Raw genomic sequence first — 19,765 nt, forward strand, 5'->3', positions numbered from 1 at the left:
CGGAACTTGGTCATGGTAGGAGACTCCCAAGAGGTCAGTGGAAACATTTTAGGGATGTCCTCAAACTACCCCAGAAGAGATCAAACATCCCTGCTGACTCATGGGAATCCCAGGCTGTAACCAACCAAAATGGAGCAAGTTCATCTGCATAATCAGCACTGAACACAGCGGGAAACATGCAGAGGCGAAGTCAAGGAATCAGAGGGACAATACTAAACCTCCAAAGAACTATTCTCTCCAACCCTTTCAGAACCACTTGCCCCACATGACTGAGTTGCTGCAGTGCATCTTATAGATAGTACACACCACCTCCACAGTGTGTCAGTGGTGGATAGCTAATAGAAAAGTAAAATCAGGCAAAGTTGGGCTGCCAATTTTGTTATTTTTCATTTTGTTCTATTGTCTAGGACCTCAATTAGCATGGTCAAAAAAAACTCACTGAAGCAGCGCAAGGCTGTTACTTTGCCACTGATGTCCCAATGTTTAGCAGACTCAACTACTAAATATGTGCAATACACTGTGATAAGAATATGTCATGCGATCTGAGTGAGAATATCACTGTAACACAAAAGGAAGAATATCTAAGAAGGGAGAATGGAAAAAGCCAACATCAGCTACACAGGATGGTGTGGGTGTCTGCACAAATCAGCATTCAGTGCATGTTCAACATAATAGAAAAAAACTCCACACAGATAATATATATATAGACATATATAAGATATATATGTACATTTATATATAGTATTACATGTTGACAAGAAGAAAACAATAATTCATATCCAAAGGCATGACATTTCTGCTTTTAGTGATAATGACCTGTTGCTCTTTAGGACTTGGACCAAGATACACGGAAGCACTTTAGGTGTGGGGCCAGGCATTCAAGTATCTCTCACCCTTTCTGGAATCTTGCTGCAGAGGTGATGTTAGAAATGAAATCATGTGAAATGTACTCCAAGGTCTGTAAGTGAATTGGTGGTGTCCTTGGCTCTGTTGCAGAGTCATCAGTATAGATGCTATAAAGGGCCTTTTACCAAGCCAGCATGACTCATCACCAGTCAATCTCCTTTCCCTCCCAATCCAGGAATTTCCCAGTCTCACGCTGTGACAGGCTAGACAACACTTTCAGGATACTGCTGACACTGTCAGTAACTGGCATTGGAGCCTGTAAAAAAAAAGGAAAAATAAATAATACTAGATTCGACCAGGACTGGATTCATCTAAATATAATCAGAAACAGACCCAAAAAGTTGGGTTGTCACAGAAGTTGGTGTCTGTGGCTCGTACCATGCACAGGTTATGTCAGAATGTTTTCACCAACCATGTCTTAAAGGTAGAATCAGTCCAGCAGAGCACAGCTAACATCATAAGCACACAAACTAAATGGAGCTATGTTAGAATAATTAGATAGATGAACCGACCTGTCTCTACACAGCATCCTTGCACACCTCACCAAAATATCTTAAAGTATTTTATGCACAATGAACTACTGAATCTCTCCAGCAATGGTCACTGCACCTTTAGGTGCATCAGTCCCAAGATTTGAAATTTCCTCTCCAATCATCTCTGCCTCTCTTCCTCACTTTCCTCCTTCAGGACAATCAATGAGAGCTTACCTGTTTGTCCAAGCCTTAGGTTATCTGCCCTGTTCTCACTTTATGTGGCTTAGTTGTTTCATAACATCCCCCTGAAGCCCCTTTGGACATCTTACCATGTCAAAGATCCGATGTGAATGCACATTGTTGTTGAAGTGCAGTAGCTGCTCTTGTGGAGGTAAGCCCAGTGGCCATTTGGTGCAGAATAAGTTCCCATAAATTACAACGAGATGAGTGACCGATTAATCTGCTTTTAGCCGCATTGGTTGACGTGGGAATATTAGCCAGGACATTGGAGGAATACACAGTGATACAGCCCAGGGCCAGCTCACCTCCCCTTGTGCCCTGTCATCAGCACCCACCACCACCACCAACTCCCACGCCCCTGCCTTCGAAGGACAATAAGCTTCATGCCATTATTGTTCTGAATTTACAGGCAACTGATTTCAGGAGTACATGCCTGTGGATATCTGGACCTGTATGTACATATGTATGCATTTTTATATATAGAATTATATCTGACTAATTATTGGAACCACAGTGACCCCGGTGATCCATGGGCAACAGGCAGTCATATTGCCTCTAATCTGTGCAAGGGCCGGGCCCCAACCTGTTCAGCCATGATTGGCTGCGAACACTTCGCTTTGATTTTTTGGATGGGCACCAGAAACCTACGCGAGGTCCTCAGGAAGTATCTAGAGGTATTCCAGGAAGGTGCTGGACAAAATAAACAGAGCCAAGGCATGCATTTATTTCATCTTGGGGCCCAGCCCAGATATTTCGGAGCATAAGTGGTCCCCTATGCCTTTCTCACAAGAGCTGGACACCGGGTTACGGCGCTTGGAAGGTTTGGGCATCATCCACCTTGTGCGATTTGCAGAGTGGGCCACACCAGTGGTTCTGGTGATGGAAGCGGATAAGTAAGTTCACCTCTGAGGGGAATATAAATTAACCGTAAACAGGATATCCCGCCTGGACAATTACCCCATGCCATGTATGGAGAATTTGTACGTGAAATGGCTGAGGGCTGCTCATTCACGAAACTGGATATGAGCCACGCATATCTTCAGTTGGATTTGATCACTGCATCACGGTAGTATATGACCATAAATACCCACAGGGGGCTATTCAAATACACCCGCCTTCCCTTGGGGTCTCTTCCGCCTGAGCAGTTCCTCAGAGGGTGATGGGAGGCATCCTCCAGGGGTTACCCAAAGTGGTGGTGTATATCTGGGCAACATGCTCATAATGGGCACCACTGAAAAAGAACACCTGGACAATTTAGAGAGGTCCTCAGACGATTTTCCCAAATGGGCATGCAACTGAAGAGAGGCAAATGCATCTTTCAAGCAAAGGCTGTAACGTACTTGAGTTCCTGGGTGGATAAAGACGCACCCTGTGGAGGAAAAGGTCCAGGCCATAAAAGGAGCCCTGACTCCTCCACAAAATGTCACAGAATTGGGATGCGCCAAATATGAACTTCTCCACCAGTGGGTGGAGACTCACCCAGCTGGCATTCATAAGAACATAATAGAAAGGCCGGCCTGGACAGGGTTTTCCCAATGGGATCTTACTCTATATATATTAGCTGCCGTAGGCAGATGTTTCGTGACCATAAGTAAATCGGCTTCACCCTACCGCTCGGCTTCCTCAATCTCAATATCCACCTAACAGGTGACAATTACTTACAAAATGGATCCTTCCACTCAGAGCAGGGGGAGATGTGGAGGCAGAAGGAATTTCAAGGCATGGGCTTTGGCGACTGAAGGCACAACCACCACTAGTGGGGAAAAGAGAGAGAGGGGAAAACAATAGAGAGTATTGAGTGGGGAGGGCTGAAAGAGGTTATGGAGATAGGGAGGGGGAAGGCAATGAATGAACTTCAGAAGAGGGATGAACATTTTAAATTGCCGGTGTTGATTGATTGGGAGCCAATTCAAGTCAGAAATGACAGCCAATATTCAAGTTTGGAAGTGACAATATCGACTAACAGGATAAACTGAGGAAGAGGTGGAGACAAGTGGTATTGTAGAGTTGGGTGGAAATGGTCTTTCTGATGGGAGAATCACAGAATGGTTACAACATAGAGGAGGACATTTGGCCCATCATGTCTATCACTGCTCTGTGAGAACAATCCAGCCAGCACCATTCGCCTATCCTTTCCCCTGTAATTTTTAGTTTCTTTCATGTACTTAACTATTTCCCTATTGGAAGCCACAGTTGAATCTAGTCTCTGCCGCAATCTCTGGCAGTGCATTTTCAGATTCTCACCACTTGTATCAAAACATTTTCCCTCAGATTATTTTTGATTCCTTTGCCAATCAGTCTATTAATTCTGGCTCTAGACACTTCCACCAATGTGAATAGTTTCTCTCTCGCTATGCTATCCAGACCTCTCATGGTTTTGAAGGCATCTGTAAAATCTCCTCACAACGTTCTCTTCTCAAGGGAGGACAAAGAGCTTCACCAAACTATACACAGACGCTCAGCTTGACCAAGATCTGCCATACTTCAACTATTGACACTAGGCTTTGAGTAATAGATCCAATGTGAATGCGCAACAACATCTGTCTCTCTGCAGGCCTGTCAGAAACATTGAGATGGTTGCCTCCTCAACTACCCCTCCCCCAAGGAGGATGAAATTTCGGCTCAGTATTGGAGCTGCTGGAATTCCAGGCTCGCCAGCTGAGTGAGCTATCTGTGAGTGCTGAAGTGGTGATTTCAAAATGAGACCTAGACCTCCCACTGCCCATCCGGGTCCACATAAAATCAGAAAAATATTCATTTAAATACCAAAACTGATCAATAGATTTTATTACGGGAGGGTATTACTAGTTACAAAACCAAGGTGATGTAATGAAGTTACAGATACAGATCAGTCATGGTCTCATAGAATGACTGGAAGAGTCTTCAGTGTCTGATTACCTACTTATCTTCATATGTTCCTACTCATTTGACAGGAGAATGCTTTTTGAATGCCTTGAGGTCAAGAAACATGCTATAGAAATGGAAGTCTTTCATATACACTTGCATAAATAATATGCTGCTCACATTATTTATGCTCAGACATCAAATATATCTGGAAGGCGACCAGCACAGGCATCCAGAAAGAGGGAGAAGATTGAGGGGGTGGGGGTAGTGGGGGGTGGTGGATGTGGGCAGAGGTTAGCCTTGTGATGGGCAAAGTAAACTGTGACTCTAGGGCTAGGGCCCACTTTAATCTGTTTACCTCCATTCCTCCCATGTCTGTTTGAACCCAGCCAGGATGGACAGCAGTACAGAGGATTTGATATTGTTTCAGATCCTCTGAAAGACACATACTCGCCATGTTTAATGCAGCCTAGAAATGAAACAAAGGAAAATATCAAAAACATTCCAGTTCAAGTTCCATGACACATTCAGAGTAAACAGTATGAAGAAATTGGGAGCAGTGAGCACATGGCTGTGGAAGCTGCTGTAAAGTACACACAGTACACACAAGGGGCGTCATTCTCCGACCCCCCGCCGGGTTGGAGAATCGCCGGGGGCTGCCGTGAATCCCGCCCCCGCCGGTTGCCGAAGTCTCCGGTACCGGATATTCAGCGGGGGCGGGAATCGGGCCGCGCCGGTTGGCGGGACCCCCCGCTGGATTCACCGGCCCGAATGGGCCGAAGTCCCGCCGATAAATTGCCTGTCCCGCCGGCGTGGATTAAACCACCTTTTGAACGGCGGGACAAGGCGGCGTGGGCGGGCTCCGGGGTCCTGGGGGGGGCGTGGGGCGAGCTGACCCCGGGGGGTGCCCCCACGGTGGCCTGGCCCGCGATCGGGGCCCACCGATCCGCGGGCAGGCCTGTGCCGTGGGGGCAATCTTTCCCTGCGTATGCGCGGGAAACTGTCAGCGGCCGCTGACGCTCCCGCGCATGCGCCGCCCGGGGATGTCATTTTCGCGCCAGCTGGCGGGGCAACAAAGGCCGTTTCCGCCAGCTGGCGGGGCGGAAATCCCTCCGGCGTCGGCCGAGCCCCTCAATGTTGGGGATCGGCCCCCAAAGATGCAGAGCATTCCGCACCTTTGGGGCGGCACGATGCCCATCTGATTGGCGCCGTTTTGGGCGCCAGTCGGCGGACATCGCGCCGTTTGGGGAGAATTTCACCCAAGACACGGAAGGTATGTTAAACCTTTTTTCTTTGCTGAAACTGTTAGGACACCCTGGACTAGCACACAGTAAATTTGAGCCCCAAGTGCCCTGGATTCACAACACAAGTTAATTAACCAATAATTCTTATAAAAATACTGTGACAATAAGCGATTATTATTATTATTATTGTATTTAGCCGTTGGCTGCCCAATAATTACAGTCCCCATGTTTGTAATGTAAACAGGATTGCTGTTTATTTATAACAAGAACTGTCATAAAATATGCAGTGAGTTCAACTGGTTAACTAGCATTTAACTCCTGACTCCCACTTTAACTGCCCACATCCTCTACCCACACACAGAAGGCAGAAAAACACAGAGGGGGGAAAGGGGTGAAAAATAGTAAGGATGAAAGTCAAAACATAGGCGTCTTTACTTCAGATGGTTATTTTTTAGCATCTTTGCTTTAATCCCGGCCTTCAGTTCAAGGCTTTTTCTATGGATTCATTCAGGTATCTGTGGTTTCAGAAATAAATACTCACAGTCTCTTTGGAGAAAAAGTAGATCCTTATCTTTGTCTACAGCCCATGATGACTTTCCTGTAGATTGATTTAGTCAGGTTTTCTGTGGTTTCACGAATGCAGTACTCACAACTTTTAGCAAACCTCTGGAGGGAGTTATGTTGCCCACAGGATCTTTCTGGAGAGAGTTATATTGCTCACAGTATTTCAGAGAGAGGCACCTTATTTCACGTCAAACTTTGCTTTCAGTTCGTGGTTTATTTTCAGGCCTCTGTAGTCTCAGGAACTCAGCCCCCACAAGCTTTCAGGAGAGAGACACAGTCCTCACTGTAGCCTTCTGGAGACAGTTAGCTGGTTCTTTCTGGAGAGAGTTAAACTCGTTCTCTTCACCAGGCTGCCAGAATCAAAACTAAACTCAAACCTTGGAACTCTGAAAAACCTCACAGTGAAATTCTATCCAATCACCGCCTGTTACCGGCAGAGCACAGCCCTTTTAGTCAATCCATTGACCACCAGCCAATCAATCAAACTGAGACCTCGCCCATCTCTTTGTTACTTATGCCGGCCAGTCGGCATCTTCTCGTTGAAAGCAGCACAGCCTTCTGGATTCATTAAAAGGACATGTCCAATAATCATCCATGGCTCAAAAAGATAATGGAAGAAATAAAAGAAACGGGAAATAAGGGAATAAACACACAGGTAGGACCCTTAGAAACACAAATGGGTCTGAGATTCTGGGAGACCTGCTGACTTGACAGAGGTTGGATGAAGTGCAACCCCAGGTCATCCAGTGTTTATGATGCTGAGTCTGTTTGAAACCCCAGCTATTGAGCCTTCTGAATCATTACAAGAGGCCATTGGTGTCTGCATTTCAGCAGTGCTTACCCAATCCGCCCTTCCAAACGTAAGAAGAACAGACTGTTAAATCTTGGGCTCCGAAAAGAACCATTACACCTCTTTGAAAGATAATAAATTTCCTCTGGGATTAATTACCTTTGTGAACTAAAGTTTGGGGGATTTTGTTCGAGAGTTAACAGAGCACACACCGCCTCTTTACTAGCAAAGGTTCGACTGAGGCCTATTAAGGGTGTCATGGGCCAAACTGTGGGGTCGCTCAGGAGTTCCTTAATATGCAGAGGGAAGATTTGGATGCTTGCCCACAACAACTTGCAGTTAGAGAACACTTTCAGTGGTCAATAGTGCTTCAGAGGTAGTAATCTTGAAACTTCAGTGCAGTACTGAGGGTGTGTTGCATAGTTGGAGGTTTTATCTTTCAGAGGGCAGCACAGTAGCACAAGTGGATAGCACTGTGGCTTCACAGCGCCAGGGTCCCAGGTTCAATTCCCCACTGGGTCACTCTGTGCGGAGTCTGCACGTTCTCCCCGTGTCTGCGTGGGTTTCCTCCGGGTGCTCCGGTTTCCTCCCACAGTCCAAAGATGTGCACGTTAGGTGGATTGGCCATGATAAATTGCCCTTAGTGACCAAAAAGGTTAGGAGGGGTTATTGGGTAACAGGGATAGGGTGGAAGTGAGGGCTTAAGTGGGTCGGTGCAGACTCAATGGGCCGAATGGCCTCCTTCTGCACTGTATGTTCTATGTTCTATGAGATAAATGGATGCTTTGTCTCTGCTCCCAGGTGTACATTGAAAAACCCATAGCACTATTTTGAAGAACAGCAGGAAATTTCTCTCTGCTGTCTTCATCGATATGTATCCCTTAGCCAACATCACTAAATAGATTGGATGGGTTATTGACAGGTCTAATGAAGATTCCCTTTTTTCATAAAATGCCAACAAATTGTTGAGTTTTTTGTCTGAACCATGGGGCAAAAACCTGCCCTGATGTCATTCATCTGTCATTAACTTCTTGAACCTTCACAAGCGCCTTCCGTCCTTGATTAACCAGAACTTTATATCAGGAGAGGTTTTCCAATCTTTCATGTTGGCAGTATCTTCCGGTTCTGCCAATAGCGCCCCCTGATGCAGGTTTCACGGCATTGGGATTCATTCAACTGGAAATCCTGTTGACAACGGCGGGACCAGAAGATCTTGCCATCGGCCAATGGCGGGCTGCCTACACCGCCGCGAAACACTCGGTGAGTTTCTCGGTAAATCCCACCCACTATCTTTCCTAATATCACCGTAGGTTATTCCACATGATTGATTTTGTAACTCCCTCCTGTCTCATCCCTAGCCTTCAACTAACTTTCAAAGACTCAATTGTTTGTGTTGGCCTGTTATTATTTACCTATATCTTTTAACAAATTATTCATAATAGATGTCCTGTCCAAGTGGTCTAATTGCTTTTCAGACTAGGGTTATTCACTAAAGTAACTTCTATTCTGCGCACTGAACTTTGCATTTCAGCAAGTATCTTAATTAGGCAAGGTTAAGTGAAAATCCCAACATAGTTTCAGAGAATACTTATTTGTTTTAATTATCTATCCAGTTTTGCTCTCCCACTATAGACCATGGCCTCTTTACACGCTAACTACAGCCGCTATTACTTAAGAATAATATTCCCAGTGGGGAAACAAAACTTTAAGCTGTGCCAACTGAATCAAAACTTACGGCATTAACATATTCCTTTATCTATTCATGCTGACCATTACATATATTTTTATTTCTAAAGCATGTTCTTTTAAATACCCAGACATGGCATTGCAACCTGAGAAGTTTATACTTCAATTGCAACCATTTGGGGAGGCGGTTGCGTAGTGGTATTGTCACTGGATTAGTAATCCAGATACCCAGGGTATGGTCTGGATTCCGGGTTCAAATCCCAACGTGGAAGATGGTGGAATTTGAATTCAATAAAAAAATCTGGAATCAAGTCTAATGATGACCATAAAAGCATTGCTGATTCTCGTAAAAACCCATCTGGTTCATCAATGTCCTTCAGGGAAGGAAATCTGCCAACCTTCCCCGGTTTGACCTACACGTGATTCCAGACCCACACAGCAATGTAAGTTGACTCTTAACTGCCCCCACTGAAATGGTCTAGCAAGCCATTCGGTTCAAGGACAATTAGGAATGGGCAACAAATGCTGGCCCAACCAGGGACGTCCATATCCCAAAAACAAATTTTAAAAAGATTTTTCTTTCTTATGGCTGATGGAGAGTAACAAATATAATTTTACATAAATTAAATCCAGATAATGCACCAGGCGTTGTAGAGTGTATCACTGTAATACCTCCTTCATAGTTGTGAACAGGGCATTGAGGTTTCATTACGGGTAGCATCATGGTTCTGTAACTAGACCATTAATTGAAAGATCTGACTATTCAAGATATGGGCTGCAATTCTCCCATCGGGAGACTAAGTCCCGACGCCGGAGTGAAAACTGGAGTGTTTCACTCCGGCGTCGGAGGCCGCTCCCAGTCCCCTATTCTCCCGCACTGGCCCCGGGGGGCTAGGAGCGGCGCCGCGTCATCTACGCGCGCCGGGCCTTGGCGCCGCGTAAAAGTGGCGCCGCGTAAATGACGCGGCCGGAGCCGCATGAATGACGTCACCCGCGCATGCGCGGGCTGGCCGGCAGCAACCCGCGCATGCGCGGTTGCCGTCCTCCCCCAGGCCGCCCCGCAAGAAGATGTCGGATGGATCTTGCGGGGCAGCGGAGGAAAGGTGGTCCTCCTTCAGAGAGGCCGGCCCGCCGATCGGGTGGGCACCGATCGCTGGCCAGACCCTTTTTGAGGCCCCCCCCCCCGGTGCAGGAACCCCCTCCCCCCCCCCCCCCCCCCACAGGCTGCCCCCTCAGCGTTCTCGCGCTGTTCCCGCCGGCAGCAACCAGGTGTGGACGGCGCCGGCGGAAACCTGTCGTGTTGGGCAGGCCGCTCGGCCCATCCGGGCCAGAGAATCGCCACTCGCCCGTTGCGAGCGCCGATTATCCGAGCGGCCAGCCGTGATTCTCGCTGCGCCGGTTGAGGGGGTGGGGGGAGAATCGTGTGCGGGTGCCGGGGCGGCATGGCAGGACTTGCGCGGTGCCCCGGCGATTCTCCCACCCAGCGTGCCGGGGCGGGGGGGGGTGGGGGGGGGGTATGAATTCCGCCCATGAGTTCAAATCCCACCAAGACAGCTGGGATATTTCAATTCATGGAAATAATTAAATCTACAATAAAAAGCTAATATCAGTTATTATAACCATGTAATGACAGGATTGTTGTAAAAATCTGTCTGGTTCACTGTATCCTGTGGTGAGTAACTCGCCTCCTGACTCCCCAAAACCTGTCCGCTAAATTATACGCTCCCATTCCCCAACATTGCAATCATTTGCAAAAGGTTGTCAGATGTGTCTCAGGAAACCTATGGCAAGTAACTCAGCTCCTGACCCATCCAAAGCCTGTTCACCATCTTCAAGGCACAGATCAGGAGTGTGATGGAATACTCCCCACTTGCCTGGATGAGTGCAGTTCCAACAACACACAAGAAGCTTGACACCATCCAGGATAAAGATGCCTGCTTGATTGCTCCCCCTTCTACAAACTTTGAAACCCGCCACCACCGACACACAGTAGCAGCAGTGTGTACCATCTACAAGATGCACTGCAGGAATTCACCAAGGTTTCTTCGTCAGCACCTTCCAAACTCACAACCACTACCACCTGGAAGGACAAGAGCGGCAGATATATGGGAATACCACCACCTGGAAGTTCCCCTCCAAGTCACTCACCATCCTGACTTGGAAATATATTGCCGTTCCTTCGTTGTCGCTGGGTCAAAATCCAGGAACTCCCTCCCCAATTGCACAGTGGGTGTACTTACATCACATGTACTGCAGCGGTTTGAGAAGGCAGATCACCACCACCTTCTCAAAGCCAATTATGGGTAGGCAAGAAATGCTGGCCTAGCCAACGATCCTTTAAAAATTTTTTTTTTTTAATAAGTCCCTGAGGAAAGGCAATCTGCTGTCCTTATCAGTCAGGCCTACATGTGACTCCAGAAGCACAGCAACTTAGTGGCTGAGCAAGTTGCTCCATCATCAACCAGCATCTCAAAGGCAATGTTGCCTTGAGAGCAGCTCTCACGTCCCATAAGTTAATGAAATAAAATAATATTTTCCCTGGCATGTTCTGGGGAATCACGGATGGACATTGGAGAGTTTTTAATTTTCCATTTCTGTATCAAGTAGCTGTATCTGCATGGCTGGTGTGGATGTTGAATTATTACTTCACTTGAGTTTCGTAGAAGATCCTCTAGATCAGGTCATTCACAAGATGTTTGTTTTGACTTTGTGCGCTCGCACATGGCAATATAAAGTAGTGTCAATAAAGGGGACCTGGCTGAAAAATGGGCATGACTGGGTACTAAATGCTACTGGATGTTAGATATTCAAGAAAGATAGTGAAGCAAAAGAAGGAGGGTGGCAATGTAAATTGAGACTAATATATATCACAGTGCTGGAGCGAGCGGATGTCCTAGAGGAATCAAGGACAGAATTTATTTTGCTAGAGCTAATAAATAATAGCGGTGCCATTACACTATTGGGTATATTCTACAGAACACAAACTAGTGGGAAAGATATGAAGGAACACAATTGGCAAGAAATTACAGAGAGGCAAAAACCAGTTAGAATGGGGGACTTTAATTATCCTAATTTATATTGAGACAGTGAAAGGGAAGAGGGGGACAAGAGTTTTTGAAGTGTATTCATGAGAATTTTCTTTATCAGTATATTTCCAGCCCAATGAAGAAAGACGCACTGCTGGACCTGATTTTAGGGAATGAGATAGGTCAAGTGGATCAAAAGACACTCGGGGAACATTTGGAGAATAGTGATCTTAATATCATAAAGTTCAGGTTAGGTATGGAAAAGAACAAGGAGAAATCCAGGATAACAATTATTAATTAGGGGGATGTACAATGGCATTGGGGTGGGAACATATCTGGCCAAGGTAAATTGGATTCAAAGATTGACATGAAAACCTTTAATTGAAGACTGGAATGCCTTTAAAGAAGAGATAGTTCAGGTACAGTCAACGTGCAGTTATATGAGGGGGAAAGGTAAGACAAACAAAGTATGAATATAGAAAGTTCAGAGGAAAAGTGAAAAAGGAAATAAGAGCAGTGCAGAAAGAGTATGAGTAAAGACTGGCAGTAAATATAAAAAGGAATCCAAAAGTATTCTTTAAGGATGTAAATCGTAAAGTGATAGTTAAAGGAGGAGTTAGGATGATTAGGGACCAAAAGGGTATTTATGCATCGAAGCAAGGGGTATGGCTCAAATACTAGTATTTTACGTCTGCCTTTACCAAGAAAGAATATAATCCCAAAGTCATTGTGAAAGAGACGTTGGTTAAGCTAAATGTTGATAAAGAGAAAGTATTAGAAAACCTGGCTGAACTAAAGGATGCATCTAAGGATACTGTAGGAAGTGGTTGTGGAAATTGCAGAGACACTGGCCATTATCTTCCAATCCTCCTTAGATACCAGATGATATCAGATGACTAGAAAAGTATAAATGTTACACCATTGTTCAAAAGGATGTAAGGATAAACCCAGAAACTACAGACCAGTTAGTTTAGCCTTGGTGGTGGGAAAGCTTTTCAAAATGATAATTTGGGACAAAATGAACAATGACTTGGACAAATGTGGATTAATTAAGGGGAGCAATGATTTATTGAGGAAAATCATGTTTAACTAATTTGATTGAGTGTATTGATGAGATAGCATAGAAGGCTGATGAGGGTAATGCAGTTGGTGTGATGTTCCAAAAAGTGTTTGATTAAGTGCCATATAACAGGTTTGTCAGCAAAGCTAAAGCCCTTGGAATAAAAAGGACAGTTGCAGCATTGATACAAAACTGGCTAAGTGCCAGGAAATGGAGAGTGAATGGTTGTTTTAGGAACGTGGGGCTTAGGAGCAGGAAAAAGCCATTTGGCCCTTGCAGCCAGTTCTGTCATTCAATAAGATCATGGTTGATCTGTTGTAGACTCCATTCCGCTTTCCTGTATCCCGCCCCCCCCCCCCCCCCCACCACAACCCTTGGCTCCTATCTCTATCAAAACTCAGTCTAACTCTGCCTTGAATAAATTCAATGATCAAGCTCCTCTGCTCTCTGGCAAAGAGAATTTGACAGACCCTTGACCCTCTGAGAGAAAAATGATTTAGTCTCATCTTAAAAGGGAGACCTCTTATTCTTAAACTGTGTCTCCTGGTTCTAGTCTCCACCACAAATGGAAGCATCCTCCTGGTCTCCACCCTGTCAAGTCCCCCCAGGATCTTACTTGTTTATAAGATCACTTCTTAACTTCAGTACGTGTAGGCCCAACCCGTTCAACCTTGCTCCACAGAGTAAGCCCTTCATCCCAGGAATGAGTTGAGTGAACCTTTTCTGTACCACTACTAGCAGTTATGTGTAGAATTTTCATGGCCCACCAGCCGTGCAGGGGGTGGGGGCGGGGACTTAATTTGACATGAGATGAAAAATAATTTTCCCAAAGGCAGGATGAACTTTTACAATTATGTTCTCAGGACTTCAAGGCTGGTTGAACTTCCTAACAAACAATGTTGGGAAGCCCTTTTGCATGCATTAGCAAGTCATGCAGCTTATTAAAAGGCCAGCTCACCAGAATTGTGCTTCCTCTCCAAATTAAGTTCCCTGCCAATCACAAATGAGAACATTCACATTTATGACTATATGAGAGGTGTATACCTGGCGAGATTGACTTCTTCCATGATTTTGAGGTGAGTAGACGTTCCTTTGGCCTCCTTAGGGACAGTGCACAAATGTCAGCCCCTTGACTAAGATTGGGTGCTGGTAGGCCAAGCTGCTCAAAGACTGGAGAGGGGAAGCAAGACCAGTGGGAAAGGGGAGGAAGGGTGGTGCAGAGGCTGAACACGGGAGTCAGTGCAAATGGAGAAGGTTGGATGGCTGTCCAGGGGAAAAAGGCAGACTGTCCGGGACAGGGTGGGAGGCAGCAAGGGAAAGCAAGGGTGTAGGGACGTGGAATAGTGGAAGGGCCTTGCTTGTTGGATCTGTAGGTCCTGTGGTTGGATGGGGGAGGGGGTTTCAGGATGGATGTTGGGACTGAGATGGTCCCAGAGGACAGGTTGGTGCTGCCTATGATGAGGTCCTGGGGGTTGAACTGTGGGTACAGGCAGTAGAGGGAGCAGCCACAATGAGGAGGGAGGGGGAGGCATATAGTTGGATGCAGGTCTAGGGTAATAATTGGCCAGCTGAAGGGTTCATAGGGTGGGGGAGTCATGGTCACAGAAACAGACAGAACAGATAACATGGGTAAAGGGCCAAGTTGGTGGATGATACAGGAGGGTAGAAGGTCATAGAGCACGTTTGAAATGTGGGGCACATTATTTTATTAATTGTCTCCTCAAAAATGCAGTCGCTTTCATCCTGTAAATACTCAAACAGGGAAGAGGGAATTTTCAGGTGGGTCGAGTTCAAGGTGAGCGCACTTGACTGACTGAAGGGAAACCCTAGGAATCATGTGGCAACTGGATAAGAAATATGCACAGTGGTGTTCTCTTTATGGTGAAGCTCGCATGGCAGCAGGCTTGCATCCTGACTTATGGGTCTCATATCATCGCGGTCCCAGCAAGATTGGGAGCTGATGTTCATTCTGTGTGATTTCCCATCTGCTGCTGTCAGAGGCAGGGATGAAGGGCGAGACAGAAAGAGATGCCTCCAAGGGGCACAGGTGGTGGATAGCAGCAAAGTCCGGACTCTAAACCTCCATTGTTCTAGGTGAATGGTCATTGCTGACAAGAGCTTTCTGTGATGCCAAGGCAATGGTATTCTATAGAATCTCAAAGGTAATGGCGACAGGCGGAATAGTGTCTCAGGGAGGGTTCTCGAAACATGGTGTCATCACCCTGGGCAAAGAAAAATGTCTCCATGCACAGTTATGTATTAATGGGAGGGACGCTCATTCCTGGTCCTCTGGAATGTCCCTCACCTGGAATTGATGGGGTGGGGATGTTGTGTCTAGATGGAAGCCACACACAGGGCTTGATGTCTCTGAGATGGAGGCAACCTGCAAAGAATATGCTCACTAGATTGATTTCTGCCATTTGTTCACAGATTCACTGAGGCCCAGATGTTGAAGGCTCCAGGCAACACTGCCTTTCTACTGTCTCTCATCTGGATGAGGAAAAGCAAAGACCGGCACAGGCTGGCACAGGGCCAGGAAGAGCAATGACCTGAGCAGCAAGAGGCAGTGAGGTCTCAAGAAGATCAGGATGCTGGCGACTAAGAGATAATCCAATGGTGGCATTGACCCGATCACTCATATACCACAGACAGTGCACCAGTCTACAGATGAGTGAAAGGCAATGCTGGTGGCATCTTACGATGTCCAGAATGTTGATGCTCATATCTGCCAGCGCATCCATGAGGACCTGAGGCTTGGAGGCAATCCCATACCAGTGGCACTAATTGTCACACTTAAAACCTGACATTTCTTTGCCAGTGGCTCTTCCCAGGACTCCACCGGAGATCCCTGTACCATCTCCCAGTCAATGACACACATGTGCATCTGGGGGGGGTGACAGATGCCGTGTTCAGGAGAGTGCACAAAGTTGACCAATTCTGGCTGGATCTCGAAGGCCAGGATGCAAGAGTGTTGAGATTTCCAGCAATCACAGGAATCCGACAAGTTCAATAAGCGACAGCGCACATGTGGCCTTGAGTGCTCTTTGGCAACAATTCTTCATAATCATCAGTAGGAAAGGTTTCAACTCTTTGATGTGTGATTGCAGAAGACAAAGCTGCCTGTTTGTGCTAGACTCTCAGGGGGCTCTCACAATGCTTATATTCTGACCAACTCCCAGTTGCCAAATGTTTTTGAAGGACCTCGGCCATTGCAGGACTGGCTCCTTGGAAACAAGGGATGCATCCAGAAGATCTGGCTGATGATGTCAGTTCACCATTCGCACAGTGCCGCCGAGGAGATGTACAATAATAAACATGCCTCCACAAGACCATTATTGAGCAGACAATAGGCTTCCTAAAGATGAGGTTCAGATGTTTGGACCGCTCAGGTGTAGCTCTCCAATATTCACCACAGAAAATGTCCTGGATAATTGTTGTCTGCTGCGCCCTGCACAAGCTCGCGCTACGAGCGGGTGAATGTCTTGGCTGAGGGAGATGTGGAGGCCCAAGATGTCTCCGCTGATGATGAAGAAGGTGAATGGAATCTTCACGACGACATCCAGGATATCACTGAGGCACGTGCAGAGGCCACTGCAAGGGTATGATGCAGGAGAGAGGCCCCGGGCCAATGTGATAACTTTCTGGCAGAGTAAACTGCCAAGACATTTCCTTTACTATTTGTTTTTTTTCATCCTCTGCTGGCTGGCAGGCCCCAGCTCCTTTTCGATAACAGACATTATACTTTTCTCTAATGTCTCTTGACTTATGATTGCTGAAGTAAATTGCACTACTTAACATCTGCCCTGCATGGACCAAACTGTACTGATGTACAGAGCCTAGCACTAAATGCACATATTAGAGCCAGTAAAGCACTCCATTATTCCACGACCTTGAGCGCCTGTAATTAGAAATAAAATCTTTCCCATGCCCTCACAAAATCAGTATGCATGGTGTCTTGGAAGTATTGTCAAATCTTACTTCAGCAGAGATGCACTCATGTCACCCTCACACCTGCTCCCAACGGGAAAGGAGTAGCAGACCTGACAGAGCACTCTTTCAGGCAGAATCAGATATATGGGCCCACAGGGAGGAACAACATGAGAACACCATTTAGCCCCACAAGATTGATGCAGTGAAGCTAATTTTCCTGGCCCCCCAATCGCACTCACCCATGGTAAATCCATACCTCATGATGCATTTACCATGCCCAAAAATGTTGAGGTTACTTTGGAGTCTACGCACTGAGAGTGACTCACCTGCACCACTGGTTGTTGAGTAGTATCTACTCTGGACCCTCCAGTTGCAGAGACTCCTACAAGTCTCAGTCCTAGATGGCCTTAGTGTTTGTGTGAGACTATGATCCATCATTTTGAGTACCCCAACGAAGATAAACATCCATTCTGCATAGACCCTGCAGAACCCGATAAGAAGTGCTGATGTTTCGCATGGATAGCTTCCAGGACACTTCTAAACTATGCAAGTGAACATATATTTACAAGTGCAAAAAATATATACACTGGTTGTACACTTGTTCCACCTGTGTGCCATCAAAACTTCACATCTTTCTTCTTCTATTACTATGTCTAGGTGCAGCCCCAGCATCCATGGCTGAGGGAGAGGCAACCTGCTGACTGCTAGCCCTTGTTGACCGTGATGACTTTGGTGGTATCCATTGCTGATCCAAGGCCTAGTGTGCTAAGGGTCTCCTGCTCAGGTGCAGATGCACCCTCCTCGGTCTGACCTGCTGGAGACAATGAGCGTCACTGGCAGAGGGGTGATGTAGATGGAAGGGAGATGGAGCAGCAGGGCACCTGTGGAATGCATTGGCTGTAGCCCTCAGAATGCCTGGCTGGCACTTCTCCTCTCATATATGCTGCTCATATTTCCTCAGCAGAACCTCTATCCTTGTTGTACCTATGCCGTTGGTACCTATGTGGACCATGACAACGGGATCTTTGCCCTCCCACATTCCTCTTCAGCCCAGATGAAATATCCTGAACCCTGGCACCAGGTAGGCAACACAACCTTTAGGGTTTTCGATCCAAGTCACAGAGAACACTGATTAGAATTACATTTCTTTTCTGTCCCCCTAACTTGAATGGCTCCCTGTATCACAGTTTTGTGGTCAGTTTGTTCATCTGCCCTGTAGTCCCCGCTCTTGTCCGCACAGGGAGCAAGAGTCTTATTGTGAGGGCCACAAAGAGTCCAACACAAGTTTGTGAGTCAAACGAAATGTAGCTTTAATTACTCTAATATTTAAACAGTACTCAAGGCGGCACGGCGGCACAGTGGTTAGCACTGCTACCTCACGGCGCCGAGGACCCGGGTTCGATCCCAGCACCGGGTCACTGTCCGTGTGGAGTTTGCACATTCTCCCCGTGTCTGCGTGGGTCTCACCCCCACAACCCAAAGATATGCAGGGTAGGTGGATTGGCCACACTAAATTGCCCCTTAATTGGAAAACAAATGAATTGGGGACTCTAAATATATAGAAATCTCCCGCTGGAACCTAACTGGCCGACTCTGTTTATACAACAGAAAAGGTTAACGATTGACTCACCCTCTTATGGGGGGAGTTCATAAGATATTCCCCAAGATCCATGGGGTAACCAATTGTCCGTACCCCAATAGAATTTGCGCAGGTTGCAACAAATCTCGAACCTGCTGGGCAAGGACAAAGTTTGAGGCTCTTGCAACCCTATCTCCTGGGTCCCTCTATCTGCCTCACTCAGTCACACCCTCCTGTCTCTGATGGCTGGTTGAATTAATCTGAGGGGTGTGACTGCCTCCTGAAACACAGCATCCAGGTAACTCTCCTCATCCCTGATGTGTCACAGCCTCCGAAGTTCATCAACTCTGAGCTGAAGTTCCTCGAGCAACCAACACTTCTGCAGATGTGGTCACTAGGAACCATAATGGGGCCCATCAGCTCCCGTATCATGCATGTACAACACATCACCTGGCCCTGTAGCTCTGTTTTATTTCATTCATTTTTAATTTGTTTTTTATTTTAAATTTCCAACTGGTTTATAGTTTTTTTAATCTGTAAAATATTTCTCCTTTTTACCTTTAATCTGATAGGAAATTAGAAGAGGGAATTTGAATTAGCAGTTACGTACCACCCAATGAATTTACCGTTTTGCTGTGATTCTAGTCTTGAATGTCTTTCAAACTTAGCCCACTTCCCGAGTCGAGGTGTCCCCGAGGTGTCCACTTCGGTCCTCGGGTTGGCACTGGACTGCATATGGCACAGTCACAGGCAGGGGTGGCATCTTCAGCCTGTAAATGGGGAACAGGTAATACAGTGGGGGGGCACTCGATGGTCTCATGGGGGTGTGTGGAATATTGGTACCTCACTGTGCATTGGGCCTCAAGATGGGGAGGGGTCATGATGACATGGGCATCGGGGCATCCACAGAAAATAATCCAGAGGGAGGACAAAGGTATCAACAACAATCATGATGGGATCCACGAATATAGGGAGGAGGAATGAGTGTGATCCAGGGAGGGGAACCTGCACATGATGCTCTTCCAGGGCGATAGAAGGGCTTGGATGGTCACTGGGATGTGGGTTGGGGGGTTGGAAGATAATCGCATAATACAGAAGGAGCGCCACCATTTTGCCAGCCGATGTTATGTTACAGTTGAAAAATAATCTGGGAAATAAATCACCAAAATAGGGGTCTGAGGGCTTGTGGGAAGAGACGACTGCTTCACTTTTGGGCCAATTGAAGGGGCATCCTAATAAATTCAACAAATGACAATTGAAGAACCTTAAATCACAGTGTGTAATCTTATGAGAAACCATTGCAGCAAATTTTTGATTGGGTTTGAAAAGTCCCCCATGGGAATGCGCAAAGATCACAAGGATCCAGCTGTAATGGGACAACGGCTAATGTGGATTTGGAAAAAACTCCAAAGAGGCTTTGAAC

General features: G+C 46.5%; 1 protein-coding gene across 1 annotated transcript in view; it reads right to left on the reverse strand.

Annotated features, from left to right (window-relative positions):
- Window positions 1-761: 761 nt before the first annotated feature.
- Window positions 762-19,765, reverse strand: part of LOC140387259 (C-signal-like) — a 46,657-nt gene continuing 27,653 nt past the window's right edge. Inside the window, exons 4-5 of the mRNA XM_072470216.1 lie at window positions 4,822-4,932; window positions 762-1,162 (exon numbers count right to left, since the gene is read on the reverse strand). Coding sequence (XP_072326317.1) covers window positions 1,049-1,162; window positions 4,822-4,932 — 225 coding nt within the window. The 3' untranslated portion in view covers window positions 762-1,048. The remainder of the gene's footprint in view (window positions 1,163-4,821; window positions 4,933-19,765) is intronic.

Source organism: Scyliorhinus torazame, chromosome 12 (genome assembly GCF_047496885.1).
Source record: "Scyliorhinus torazame isolate Kashiwa2021f chromosome 12, sScyTor2.1, whole genome shotgun sequence".
In the NCBI taxonomy this organism is placed as follows: Eukaryota; Metazoa; Chordata; class Chondrichthyes; order Carcharhiniformes; family Scyliorhinidae; genus Scyliorhinus; species Scyliorhinus torazame.